Below are 14,239 nucleotides of genomic sequence, written 5' to 3' on the forward strand. Positions count from 1 at the left end.
GTGGCAAGTCTAGTGTTCTGTTAAATTCATTGGACTCTGTACCGGCGATCCTGGATTTTTGTTTGAGTTTGTTCTTTGGTTGAGTACTGACGAGCCTGGATTCTTGTTTGAGTTTGTTCTTTGGTTGAGTGCTCAATCTTTTAAGACTCATGTTGTTCTTTGCGTAGTGCTATCCAAGCATGAGGCTTACCGCTAGAGCATTTTTTTTATTTCCACTATATTTTGTCTTGAGTGTTTGTTTAGATATATACTTTAATGTCATTCATTCTATAATACAATCAAGTGTACTTTTTCCCCCTTTTCCTCTATTGTATCACATTATAATCAATTGCTTGAATTGAAATGAATGATATGATCAATCACATTAGTAATATTTTTTTTTTTGGTACTACTAACTAACATTAGGGTGTTTTTTTTTGTGAATAAATTCAAAATGTAGGGTTCGAACTCGCTAAGTGAAAAATGTAGAAGTAAACCATAATAACTGAATAATACATGGTGCTAAAATATAATTTGCCCCATCTTAAATCAAGCCCTTTTTTTTTTAATTTAAATTTAAATAGAGCTTACTGCTTGAATAAGGCTTGAACTGAAATTTTTTAAGGCTCAAACTCAAATCATTCTTAAATTGAACTCAACTTAAAATAGGCTCGAATCAAACTTTGTTTAAAGCAGCTCGAGTTCAACTCGAGCTTCAATTAGGCATAACTCAAGCTCAGCTTGAAATTAAATAAGGCTTGATTGTTTGAGGCTCCATTAAATTGAGCTCGTTTAAAGCACAAGCTCAGCTCGATATGAATAGAGCCAAGCTTGAAAACTGAGCAGCTCTTGGCTCGCTAAAGCACAGGTTGTATACATACCCCTAGTTATGGTAGACGGGACTAAGTCAACTGTTAAGAAATATCAAAGCCCAACAACCCACTAATTAACAAATAAAAATAATATTAAATGTAACATTAATTTTAAAAATCCACTAACAAATATTGCATTTCGATTGTACGGATTTGTAGAGCTCTGATCCAGTACAACCCACCACCTCATGGCAAGATCTTTTACTGCGAGAGGCCAGCAAGATCTTTTACTGCTCCCCCAAAGAACTAGAAATCAACTTGAAACAGGATTCATCCATATCATTGAAATAAACACCTGCTACTAAGAATTACAAACATACCAGACTTGATATCATTGGATGAGAATAGAGATATGGAGGGGAATAGCAGCAACATCAATAAGTTAACGAAGACCCAAGCCGCCTCGAATCGCAGAGGCTCTTCTCTAGTGGCCATTTTCTACTGGTGTCGTTTCTATTTTTCCGGTGGCTATGTCGTCCCCCACCTTGTTGTAATACCTCCTGTACATGGAATCGACCTTTGTAAGATAGAAGGTTCCAGGTGAGAGTAAGTTTGTGTCCTTGCTTGTCTCAAAGTCCTTCCCTCCATATCTGTGCTCCATCAACTTGAGGTTTTCAACAAATTTTTCGGGCGGAAACTGTATAAAGAGCAAAAGAGGTTCAGGGGATTTAAAAGTTTATTGCTGGACTATTTTCTACCAAAAAAAAGGGAAACTAAACACCCAAGAATCACTGTTATAACCAATGTATCACTAGCCACTAAGACTTTTCAACATCGCAGAGTGGTGTTCTTATCTGCATTGTATTCTGATGAGGTACAAAACAAATAAATTTTTTCACTTCACAGTATTATTCAAGTCTCTTTATTGAAGATGAAATTCATCTGAAACCTTGCTATTTGAAAAATTGGAAAGTCCTACAGATTACAGAATTGATTTCATATAACTTCTTGAGCATAATTTTGGACTGCTAATATGGATATAGTCCCTAGGCCCTACTAAGAAACAGAATGTAGTGGAGCAAAGATTCTATCAGAAAATGTCCTTTTCAAACTCACTAGATAAACAAAATTAGCACTCCACTTTCCCTTCTGAATTATGTACCTCAGCAAAAATTACATTGTGGCACTTTATAAATACAACCACAAATAACAACAAAAATAGGTTTGGTTACAACAAAAATGCAATTTTCTCTAGTGTCCAGAACATTTGAGAAGGTATCTGAGTTATCTAATAATGTTATATGAGATCAAGATTACTTCAATGAGATAAAGATTCTACATTCCAGTAAAATATTAACAGAAACATATTTAGAACATGACAAGAAAATGGAGTTATGTGTACCTACCGGACCCTAACATATCTGGATACAACTATACAAGCTTGGATCAAAAGACTTAAACTGCAAAACTTTTGAGAAAAATAATAAACTTTGCCCACAAAGAAAATTGCAGAATGCAGTTATTAGGAAGATAGAAGAATAAGGGACATACCACATGTCTTGACTCCAGCTTTTTTGAAATATTTAGCACCGAAACAATGTTTGATAAGTTGAAGGAATCGTGCCCATCCTGAAGTTTAAATGAGAACATTGTGGAAGATAGGCCACTGCCATATGAGAACATCACAACCCGTCGACCCTCCTGTGAAGTTACTAAAAACTAAATTAAGGAGGCCAATAATCAAGTTATAGAGACAATAACATAATAAAGGTAGAGTAGTCACCAGATTGCTATGCTTGTTATGGATAACAGATAACAATGCAGCATACAGAGAGGCTGTGTACATGTTCCCAATTTGTTTTGGCAGCAGAGTAGTTGGTTGAACTTTTTCCTCATAAAAATGCTTTGCAAGTTGCTGAGAAACCTGAAGATTTTGCAGAAGTGAAGCATAAGCAAACAGAAATTAATAGGAATATTTAAAAGCCATGAGCAAGACAAAAAACCTTTTCAAGCTCGCGACTTTGGTAACTTTCTTCACTGGTCAAATCTGAAAAAGGTTGTAGCTTCTCCCTCGCGTCATTCTCAACAGAGCTGACAATAAAATTATTAATGAAATAAACTAGGAAAGAAAATTCAAAGATAGTTTGAAAGGACAATGAAGTTTTCTAAAAACAGAACTGTTTTCTAATTCAGAATATCTACATATTATATACTGCATCGGCACAGACTAACAAGCCAAGCTCTAGTTGTAGTCCAAAAATATTTGAATGTTAGTTCCACCGATATCCAGTAAGAAATTGCTATCAATATTCACAGGTGTGCATTTTGAATAACATACTACAAAGTTTACAAAACTAATATATCAACAAGACATTTTCTAATAAATGGAAGAAAAAAAATATGTAATACTTCAATTATGATGTTGGAAGTAGAATTATTCAATAAGCATAGATAACTCTTATTTGCAAGGATTCCAGTATTTTGCCTGAGCAGAGAAAGATGTGAAACAGAAGATAATTAACAAGTAAAGAAGCTCTATGTTCCAAGTAACTTTTATGCGCTGGCAGAGACAAAATAAGCTTCACGTGGAGATATAAAAATTATAGGGAGCATAAAAATGAGAATATAAGAACCTGCAATTGCGCAAGAAGTCATTGAAGTAAAGTCGTGCAAAACTTTTCTGTACAAGCTGTAATAAAAAATGAAAGAAAACAATAAGCCTTCAAAAGGTTCTTCGCACTAGAGGAATAGGCATGTAAAGCATTAGATTATTACATTTTATACATACCTTGTTGTATGGAGAATGGAACACAAAGTAGTCCACATCAGAGATGGAGAATTGTTTTCCCTCTAAATTTTCATACCTAAAGGATGCAACAAATTCAGAATTGGGTACAAAGTCAGGGGACAGTAAGTAATTCTTGTGGAAGTAAAACGGAACTTATAATACTTTGTCGCAACTCACTTGCTACAAAAACGTCTATAGCATGAATCTAGGGCCATGAGATAGCATGTTTGAGAAAGTTTTCCATCAACAACCTACACATAATTTACCAATTACAAGATGAAGAGATAACAAGATGCTGAACTGTGCACTTAAGATGAATGTCAAGTTCAGCATTAGTTTTTTCCGAGAAGAAATATGAAGTGCAGTTTGTAAGTGAATAAAGCATAAATCAGTTACATAAATTTAAGATACTTTGTCCCCTTAGAAGTACATGCCATTAAGAAGATATTTTGATGGAAACAAATAGCTCTAATCATTCTTAGATGAATCTAACTAGCAGTGAAGTTGTTGATTCTGTCAAGGACTCAGGGACACCCCAGAGTGCTTGAAAGACTAAGACGTTTGCCTACTGTGCAGTAAAAGAATGAAAGCTATCTAAGAGCTCAACATGAAAACCCCAGAAAGTTTCTTAAAGCAAAGGATGTAATTACTAACGAGACATGAAAATACTGGAGATAGCAGGAAACAAATATAAATGGCTTGATGATAACATTATACACCATAACAATCAAAACTCTGAAGAAGAGAAAAGAAATTTCTTAAGAAAGATGAGGAAAAGCAATCCAAATCTGTGGAGTATGAGGTAATCACGACATTTCATATTTTCTATATCCACACATATCCACATGCAGAGTATGTTAGAACTTTCATACAATCATATCTTAGCACCATGAAACTAGAATCATCACAAAATGATAAATTACAAAAAGATCCATTTAAATAAGCATACTCAAAAGTTGAACGATCTTGGTTGCCTTCTTTTTTTCTCATAAGCAATAATAATCAGATAACTTCAGCCAATTAGAAAAGCAACATTTCAGAAGTCAATCTAAAAAATAGGGGCATCAAATAAGCTCATGAGCTGGCTAACCCCTCAAGCATGGCTGGATATAGCTGATATGATATGCTACATATAAGAAATATATTACATATAATTTCTCGATTAAGAATATTTACAAGAATGTGATGCTGTAGTAGGTTAGAAGCTCTTTTTCTCTTACTTCATGTCTTGTGTTCAAATCTCTTTTCAGTGTTTTCACTGAACTTCTAGCATACTGTATATTTATTTGTATATATCCTTTGTCATCAAACACTTGGTTCTAGTTTAATCATTTGTGGATGTGCTACCATATGACTACACTGATGCAGTATATAACCAATCCACTTTGGACTGAGCTCACCCAAGCTGAGCTCAAGCTTGCTCTGTATTAAATTGAGTCTAGCTCAATCAGCCTTTAGCCAACTCAACTCAAGCCCGAGTGGACCTGAGCTTGGCTTGGTTTACTTTCAAGCTGAGGCACAACTAGCTCGAGCTCTATCCATTTAGTCATTTACACTACCAATGTTATATGTAACTGATTACAAAAAAATTGCACATATAAGAAATAGAATAATAGCAAGATGAAAAAGAAGCAAACCGGATATTCGCTTGCAAGGTTGGGCTTGTAAAAGTCATAAACATGAGCCATGTGAGTTCCTCTAAGTTTACTTTCAAAAGTGATAGGAGCATTTGGCCCAATCAGCATTGCAATCGCAGCTGCGCCCCCAGTAGGCCGAGCTGGCCCTTCTGCATAGACCTAAAGGATAGAGATGATATTAGTGAAGGAATATTCTTAGATACTGCAAGGAGTTTATTTATCACCAAGTATAGCTGTCCTGTTCAAACTTCAAAGATACACAGACAAAAAAAAAAAAATATATATATATATATATATATATATATATATAAAGAGATTCTGAATCAGATATATACCTAACACTGCTCTAATAGAAATGTTCAATATAACTCATATACATAATTTATAATGAAACTAATGTATGAGAGATGACCAACCGCACTATCAGTACAAACAACGAGTCCATAGCGCCCATCCCAAGAGCTACTTTCAACCCAATTTGCACAGTTCAATAGGGCAGCTGTTCCTCCATAACACGCATTCGTTGAGTCAACTCCTTCTATGTCAGTATTTCCATATTCCTGTATTTGTGTTTTCAACATGTTTAACAATAGGATAGTCAAAAGCTACTAAAAATTGCAAAATAATGTCAAAAGATCTCCTAGACGAACATGGAAATACTGAAGCAGTCTATAACATGATGCTTATAACAGTTATAACTTAGTATGGCACTTATAACTAACTTCAACCCAAAGAAAAGGTCAAAACTTCAACATAGAAAAGAAACATATTAAAATTGTAGAGTATAGTATTATCTGTGAAGTAGAAACATTGATACTATGACTATAATCAAGGATGTGGAAGGTACCTCAAATATTTGCATTAGCCAAGTCTTGATAGATTTGCTTTTGTCTATAACTGTCTCGCTACCAACTTCCAAGCGACCAATTTGCCTTGGATCAATCTGATATTTCTTTAACAGGGAATTAACGACTGTCAAGCTGCAGAAATCTCTTGATGAGTATTCAAATATTGAAGCATATTCATACAAGAGACTACGCATAGTCCAAAATGGAACATGCTAAATGCATATCCTTTTCGGTGTCAAGATGATAATAAAGATGAATGGAACTGAAGATAAGAATTTAAACTTATAAAGGGACAGAAATAAAAATAAGTAATGCTTATGTTTGGCAATAGATTATAGGAACTTATATTGATGAATATGAATTGAAAAAACAATGTGTGAACATAGTCAGAAGCTGAGAGCATCCAATGATTGTGATAAAAATAGCATGTAACTACATTCAGTAGCTAACTCAGGTGCCATCCAGTTCCATGAAGCATTTAACTCCTAATTTGAGACCTTATGATTCAATCTCATATCAACTAACATCATCAAAACAGCTGATATCTTCTACTTATTATTCTCAGAAGTATAATCAGAAGTCACATATTGCAATTTATGCTTCATATTGTCGCTTTTCAGAACAAGAAGATTCTTCTTTCGTGGAGTTAAAAGTTATCATCAAAATATTGAATGGAAAACAAAGATTTGTTGTTTGACTCAGATATATTATAGCTTAAATAGATCAGCATAAGATATCACAGTTTCACTCAATAGGCTGATGCACCAGCTAGATACATAGTTATAATATAATAAATTTTAGAAGAAATTCTTTAAATATATCAGGCAATAATTCCTACTACCTAATCAATTTATGGCCCTCCTTTTAAAATAGAAAACATATTTTATGAATTGCAGCCAATTTCAGCAGTTAAGAAAGGGAAAAAATTAAGGGGGAAAATGACAATCAGGTTTTATGCATGAAACCCGAGTTGTTGAACTTACAAGGAAACAGAGCACGTCATATTAATCACCAGTACTTATGGATCCTCTCACATAAAAAACTGTCTAATTAAACCACAACAGGATACGACATAGGGTGGGTTATTTGGAAATTTTAAGGAACTGTCTATTTGGAAATTTTGGCTATGGACAACAACCAATTGATACACATGTGTTGCCTAGGAGGAAGGAACCGACAAGAAAATGATAAACCTCATTGATTGCACGAATGTTACTTATATAATCCAAAATCAAAATCTTTACCACCCAAGAGTATGTCAGCAAGTTTATGGTGTGAGTTATATTTTCTTGGATGTAATCCTGATATATGAAATGACCAATGATGAGGACTGCTATAGTGTCGCTGCTGTATACCTCCAAGAAAACTACATCAAACCATGTTGTGTTAGCACCTACCTATATACAGAAGATGATAAACTGTATCTCCAGCTAGACTAGAACACTTCTTTATATAGATGATAATTTCTCATCCCTAGAGTTGCCTATTGAAACAGTATTTATATAAACTAACAGGTCGTGACTGTAAAAGAAAAGCATGCACTGCTCATTATTGCAAATCTTATATATCAGTACATGTCCTCTATGTCTATGTCTAACTACTGATGTCATGTTTCTTTCTATAATAAATCTGTTAATATTCAATGCAATCATTATCCAACTCAAGGAGTCCTAGATTTCAAGATACTCCTCTCCTACCAAAATTATCAAAGTCATGAATCAAAAGAAACATTATTCTTCTCCTTAAATTGCACCCAAGATTTCAAAAGACTTTAGGCGGTCGACAAGTTGGTGTAGTATACTTGTATCACCTAGCACCTAGCCGATAGGTGGAGGCCCGAACATGTCTAGAGGTCAAAGTGGCTCAAAAATAGATAAATTAATCAGTTGGTAAATAAAATAGAAGCCAAGATTAATACACGAAACCAAGAGAGAATAACTGAACTAAATTAATTCAAGAACCTAGAAAGCCCTTAGATTCCATTAATTTGGTGCCAATCTCTGGTTAATTTGAAATTTAAAAGGCACCCTACATACTAGGAGTCTAGAACATTATCAAAATGCTAAGGCAGTCGCCTATTTGAGCATTTCTCCCAAACGGACTCTTAAACAGGAACCGCATATGGCAGATGAGTAGGAGTCAAATAGTTTGTTTTCAAAATAATGATTGCATCCAACACATAATTCATCTTATATAGAGAAGCCACAAAGTCAAAAAGCAAATCAGAAAAAAAAATAGACAAGATGTGAAACAGGGAAATGTTTATATGCAGAAGATTAAGAACTTTCAACATACAATAGTTGATTATTTCTTACAAGCACGAATATTGCTGAACAGGGAATGCTTACCTCATGGAGATCACATCTTCCAATTCCGTGCAAAAAGCCATGCAATCTTGTCCGAGTCCAATGGTATACTTCCCCTTGCTAACCCCATCATGTGCTTCGAGGGCTTCCTATAGAGAAGACATTATTCTAATAATTATTTCTAACAAACGAAATCATAATCCAAGCCCTTTGTCCGAAAATAGGGCAAAATGTACAAATTATTGGACAACTGACAAAGTTAGTACTTAATAACATATATACTTAACTTGGCTATTAACCAGGGGAACCCCAGAAAATATTTTTCAAGTAACTTAGAATCTATATCTAATAAGGATAGGAAATATTTGCTACTATAACTTGCCATCAACCCCATTCTCTCTCTCTCTCTCTCTCTCTCTCTCTCTCTCTCTCTCTCTCTCTCTCTCTCTCTCTCTACTTTAATATCCTTAGTTTACCCCCATACACCACCTAATCCTTAACTATAAAAAGAAATGGCGCATGCTTGGCAAGGAACAAGTATATCCGCAGAAAATTCATACGTAAAACCTCACATGCCTCAGAATATTAAATCAAGAAAAGAAAATGGAAATCTATCTTAGATCTGGTCACTCTTCAATAAAGTTCAGAAATAAGTCAAACTACACCACAACAAATGATATCAATAATCACAAATTCAAGCAAATCATAAATTTTATTCCAAAAAATCCTTCCAATAGCTACCAATGTAAGCTTGAACGACTCATTAACTGCAACTTCTCCAAAATCACGACAATACGATAAGTATATTGAACGGATATGCAGAAGCCAAACGAAAAATCCACCAAAAATCCGCCAAAAAAAACAACGAGAAATAAATCCACCTCCAACAAGGAACACGAACAAATCCAACAAAAAACTAAGCATTCGGCCCAAAGATTGACCAAAACCCCACCTGTTGAACACAAGTAGGAGGGAAGTAGATATCCATGGCAAGAATCCCAACGTCCTTCCGATCCATAGCGACAAATCCAAGCTTTAGAGGTCGAGATCGTAGATTCTCCTCTCTCTCTCTCCTTCGCCTCTCGTCTCTTCCGCCCTGGAAGCGAGACCGACGAATATATAGCTCTCACCCCGAGTCTCGAATTCAGGATCAACTTTGGACATGGATTTAGATTTAATTGCCCTTGTGCCATCTCCAGGACTCCAGCGTAACGGAGTTGGAGGTAGGAGATCTCGGCACGTGACTACTGGTAGGAGGGCGATAAAGGCGGCCGTTGGGTTGTGATCAGACGGTTAGGAGGGGTAAGTGGTTTTGAATTTATTGTAAGGGTGTGATTGGGTGCTATTAAGTGGGGTTTGAAATGGAGTCTCTCTTAAAATTTAAGAAAGAAAGTTAAAAAATAAAAAATATAGTTTTTTAAAGTAAAAAGGTTATTTATTCAAATTTATTTTTTACAACTAAATATAAAAAAATAAAATAATTAAAGTAAGTAATTTTTTCTTATTTTTTATTATTTATGAGATAGGCGGGAGGAAGAGTCAATCTCTGTCAAGCTAGGTGAACTCACTATTGAGCATTAAGCTAAGCCACCAAATTATGAAATAAATCTTTTTATAATATTATTTAGAGTTAATATTAGGAAAGTTACTGTCTTTATTTTCACTTTTAGCAACCAAAATAAAAGATTTATATATATATATATATATATATATATATATATATATTGTAAAGAAAATTATCTATTGGTTCAACATGAATTCATCCATATTTGGAAACCACTTGCATATTCACGAGAGCCCATCTCTTATTTTCTCTATTTTCACATTTTTTATTTCTAATCCCAGTTTTTTAAAACAATATCTATTTTATTAGTTGTCTATTTAAAATTTATTAAAAAAATATATAACTTGACTGCCATATAAATTATTTTACTCTTATTTTAGAGCAAATTTGAGGGCAAATAACTATTTGGATATGTTAGGTTAATATTGTTAGAAAATTCACAGTTGGAAGATCTAGTAGAATTAAATTTATTTATGTCTAAAACTTAGGTCACTTAAAAAAAAATTACATAAAACTTAGGTCACTTTAAAAAATATAGTTTTTTTAAGTAAAAAGGTTATTTATTCAAATTTATTTTTTACAACTAAATATAAAAATTAAAATAATTAAAGTAAGTAATTTCTTTTTATTTTTATTATTTATGAGATAGGCGGGGCAAAGCGTCAACCCTCTATCAACCTAGGTGAGCTCACTGTTGAGCATTAAACTAAGCCACTATGACCTTCGTGGTTAGAGGAAAGTTACTGTCTTTATTTTCACTTTTAGCAACCAAAATAAAAGATTTATATTTTATTTTTTATTTTATAAAAAAAATTATCTATTGTTTCAACATGAATCCATCCATATTTGGAAACTACACATTTTGCATATTCACAAGAGAACAAATCATCGCTTATTTTCTCTATTTTCACACCTTTTATTTCTAATAGCACATTATTGACTTCCGCAATTTTTTAAAACAATATCTATTTTATTAGTTGTCTATTTAAAATTTATTAAAAAAATATATATAACTTGACTGCCATATAAATTATTTTACTCTTATTTTAGGGCAAATTTGAGGGCAAATAACTATTTGGATATGTTACGTTAATACTGTCAGAAAATTCACAGTTGGAGGATCCAGTAGAATTAAATTTATTTATAAAGTGACCGCACTTAATATGTCTAAAACTTAGGTCACTTTAAAAAAAATAATTACATAATAAACACAGAAAACTTCTAAAATATCATAAACTTACAATTTTTTTAATAATTGCCATCAGAATTATTGAACTCTTTCAAAACAGTCATCCCTTTAGTTAGAACTAATCAATCACAATTTATTAAATTAAAAAATGGCTATTTTACTTTTGTATAGATTTTAAAATGATTCTAAAGTTATATAATGTCATCAAAATCATAGTACAAGAAAATAATTTTTTGGCTAGTAAAAAAAAGATATTTTTATCAATTTATATAAGTACTTTTTGTTAGGAATATTAGTCAAAAAAATCAACCATATGGCAATTATGATATAAAGTTTAAAAACATTTAATAAGAAAAGGAATTTTACATGTCTACATTCTTCGAAATATTATAGTTGCCACTGAAATCATATGCTATTTTAAAAATATCATTATGTTACTTATATCTAACTAATTATGAGTAAAACACAACTTAGATCTAAAAGAGATTATTTTGCTATTGCACAAATTATTAAAACTAGTTTAAAAGCTATCTAATACTACACCCAATATCAAAATAAGACAAAAATTATTGATAAATATCTTACATTTTAATCTTAAAAAGATGAAGATATTTTAGTCGTTTACATGCGCTTATTGACTTTAATAATAATCTATTAAAACATTTTATATAAAAAAAAATTTAAAAAAATAGGTGGTAATTCTGATATTTTATAGTACGTAGTGGCGACTCTGATATTTTGAAAGTTTTGAGTGGTAATAATGTAAAACCGCCGGAAAATTCGTTGTGGAGACAAACCCGGACTGCCACGTAAGCCGGAATGCCACCTGGCTCTACTCCCTGAATAATTTAATATTTTCTTTTGGCTTCGTACCAACTGTCTGATCACTCTGATGCACTGATGGTGCGACACACATGGGAAAGGGGCTTAGAGATCTCCGGCAATCTCAGCCGTCTGATCTCATCTCTGTGGATGATGCATATATATATATATATATATATAGGAATAAGGAGTTAGGTGATTGATGAGTATAGTTGGACAATTGCACAATAATGGTGTTCTTTATCACCAAAATGGGAAGTAGGGCCAATGCAAACAGAGTGGTAGGCATGAATGAATTTTGCCCAACTTTATTTTGTCTGCCTCAGATTGGACCAATGGTAGCTAGTTAGGACCACAAAAATTTATTATCACCAAAATTTTAGAAATAATTCTATTTAATTCTCTGAATTATCACCATTTTTTTTACGGCGTATATTTTTAATTTAGAGGTATGTATAAATTTTTTTTTTCTTAGTTCAGGGGATATATATTTTTTTTTTCTTAGTTTAACGAGTGTGTGTCGGTAATCTATATTTGCTTTGTTTCTAGATGTGATATAATTATTAAACTTCATAAAAATCCAGGTTTAATAAAATTTACTATATATTTGACACAATTTAGAAAATAAGAGAAGAAAATCTATGGGTATTTTTTAAAAAGAAATAAATATTTATATATGAGGAGAAGTTATTTTTGTCCATAAAAATTTTAAATAAATTTTTTTTTTAAATTGGGCAAGCATCGTTAATTTAGATAGAAAAACTAATGGTCTGAGTAAGCATAGGAATTAGTGTGAGACTTTTTTCAGTACATGAAAGTAAAATAATTTTAGACATAAATATAGAGGAGTATAATATATTTAACTCATTTTTAATATATTAATAATATCCTGACATTAGTTTTTTAACAGACGATTATTATATATATACGGAAATTAAAAGAAAATTGCAAGATTAGAGTGATAAATATGCATATAATAGTTGGTGGACAATGATAAAGACAAAACACAGTGTGCTTTCAATAAAATTTTTCTAAAGTTTAAACATTAAATTTTCTTCAAGGCTTTTGACAATTTATACAAACTATTATGTCTGTTTCCCCCTGTGACAGTCATTTTTCTTGACATTTATTGTGGAATCTACATCAACTTGGCAAATTTGGTTGGAAAAATAATTTCCTTCTTTTATATACCAAGGTTGGTAAATTAATTAAAAGATAATTACAAGTAGTAGTTCTTTTTCCTAAATATAAAAGGATAAATTGGTAATAATCACTTGGAGGTAATTGTTTCCATTGGTCAAACTAAAATTTCAAATCCAAAATTTTAAATTGGTGGATAAATAATTAAATTTGTCGATATCAATTGAAATAAAGTTAGAGTAGAGTCAGAGGGATGATGGATGGGAGGTGGAGGTAGGTGGCCAAGGGTTTAGAAATTAATTGAGTAATTAATTTTGTATTTATGATAGAGAGAATGGATTCTCTCCAACCCTGGCTGTATAATTTCCTACAGTCCGTAGGATCTATTATTATTTATTAATGTTATAAGCTAGGGAATTTTATAACTTACACCCTGCAGTTTGCATTTATTATTATTATTATTAACACTTACCATATTGGTATTTATCATCCAAACGCTCGTCTTTTTATTGTCCCAAAACACGAATTAAATTTAACTGAATAGCTGCAGACAATATAGAGAATATTTGATACTTTGGGGGGGAAAAAATTAAAATACCTAAAATATTTGTGGGTAAGTAGAGTTATAGAGGGGGCATTATAGTTATTGTGCATATATAGGAATAAGGCAATATTTAATTTTTTTTAATATTTTATTTTGTATAGATCATAAGCCCCTAGATAACTATACGCTAAATAAACGAGGTGCTTCTATGATATATAAGTTAGATAATTGGACTAATTTTCTTATGAAACGGAACATAATGAGTCTGAGGTATAAACATATAGTAGTTTCGTGAAAAATTTACTAAATATCAACTATAATGTCTGTCATATATTGATTGTTTTGAACGGAAAATAACTTAATTATGAATATATTATTATATATGTATATATATATATATTAAATATAGTTGGATTTTTCTAAACCACCTCTGGTAAAAGATGTCTAGCTTGAAGGTTACCGAGTCCAATCTCTGATATCCTTAGCAAATTCAACACTTCTATTAACTCGAGCTGAGCTAAAGCCTAGCTCAATACAATCGTGGATAGGCTTTGAGTTGTCTACTGGCTCACGTTTAGGGTTTTTGACTCGGTTCGGTCCAATGCTCGAT

General features: G+C 32.4%; 1 protein-coding gene across 1 annotated transcript; it reads right to left on the bottom strand.

The window, feature by feature from the left end:
* Positions 1–925: 925 nt before the first annotated feature.
* On the bottom strand, positions 926–9,516 carry LOC140800760 (hydroxymethylglutaryl-CoA synthase). The gene is made up of 12 exons (XM_073155592.1): positions 9,323–9,516; positions 8,413–8,519; positions 6,064–6,196; positions 5,633–5,776; positions 5,217–5,375; positions 3,757–3,830; positions 3,580–3,655; positions 3,425–3,480; positions 2,795–2,882; positions 2,575–2,715; positions 2,343–2,492; positions 926–1,488 (listed from the first exon to the last, which is right to left on the bottom strand). Exons 1-12 carry the CDS (start codon positions 9,386–9,388, stop codon positions 1,276–1,278), a joined length of 1,407 nt encoding a protein of 468 aa, XP_073011693.1. The 5' UTR covers positions 9,389–9,516; the 3' UTR covers positions 926–1,275.
* Positions 9,517–14,239: the final 4,723 nt, after the last annotated feature.

The sequence above is a fragment of the Typha latifolia genome, chromosome 14 (genome assembly GCF_019914945.1).
Source record: "Typha latifolia isolate L0001 chromosome 14, TyphaL0001v2, whole genome shotgun sequence".
NCBI lineage: Eukaryota > Viridiplantae > Streptophyta > Magnoliopsida > Poales > Typhaceae > Typha > Typha latifolia.

What these genes read in the sequence shown, in the direction of transcription:
- LOC140800760 (XM_073155592.1), bottom strand. Translation starts at nt 9,388, where the DNA reads ATGGATCGGAAGGACGTTGGGATTCTTGCCATGGATATCTACTTCCCT. An exon ending in GGCTAATGCAAATATTTGAG is followed by an intron (nt 5,777 to 6,063) that starts GTACCTTCCACA and finishes ACACAAATACAG; the next exon opens with GAATATGGAAATACTGACAT. An exon ending in ATAACAAGCATAGCAATCTG is followed by an intron (nt 2,493 to 2,574) that starts GTGACTACTCTA and finishes GTAACTTCACAG; the next exon opens with GAGGGTCGACGGGTTGTGAT.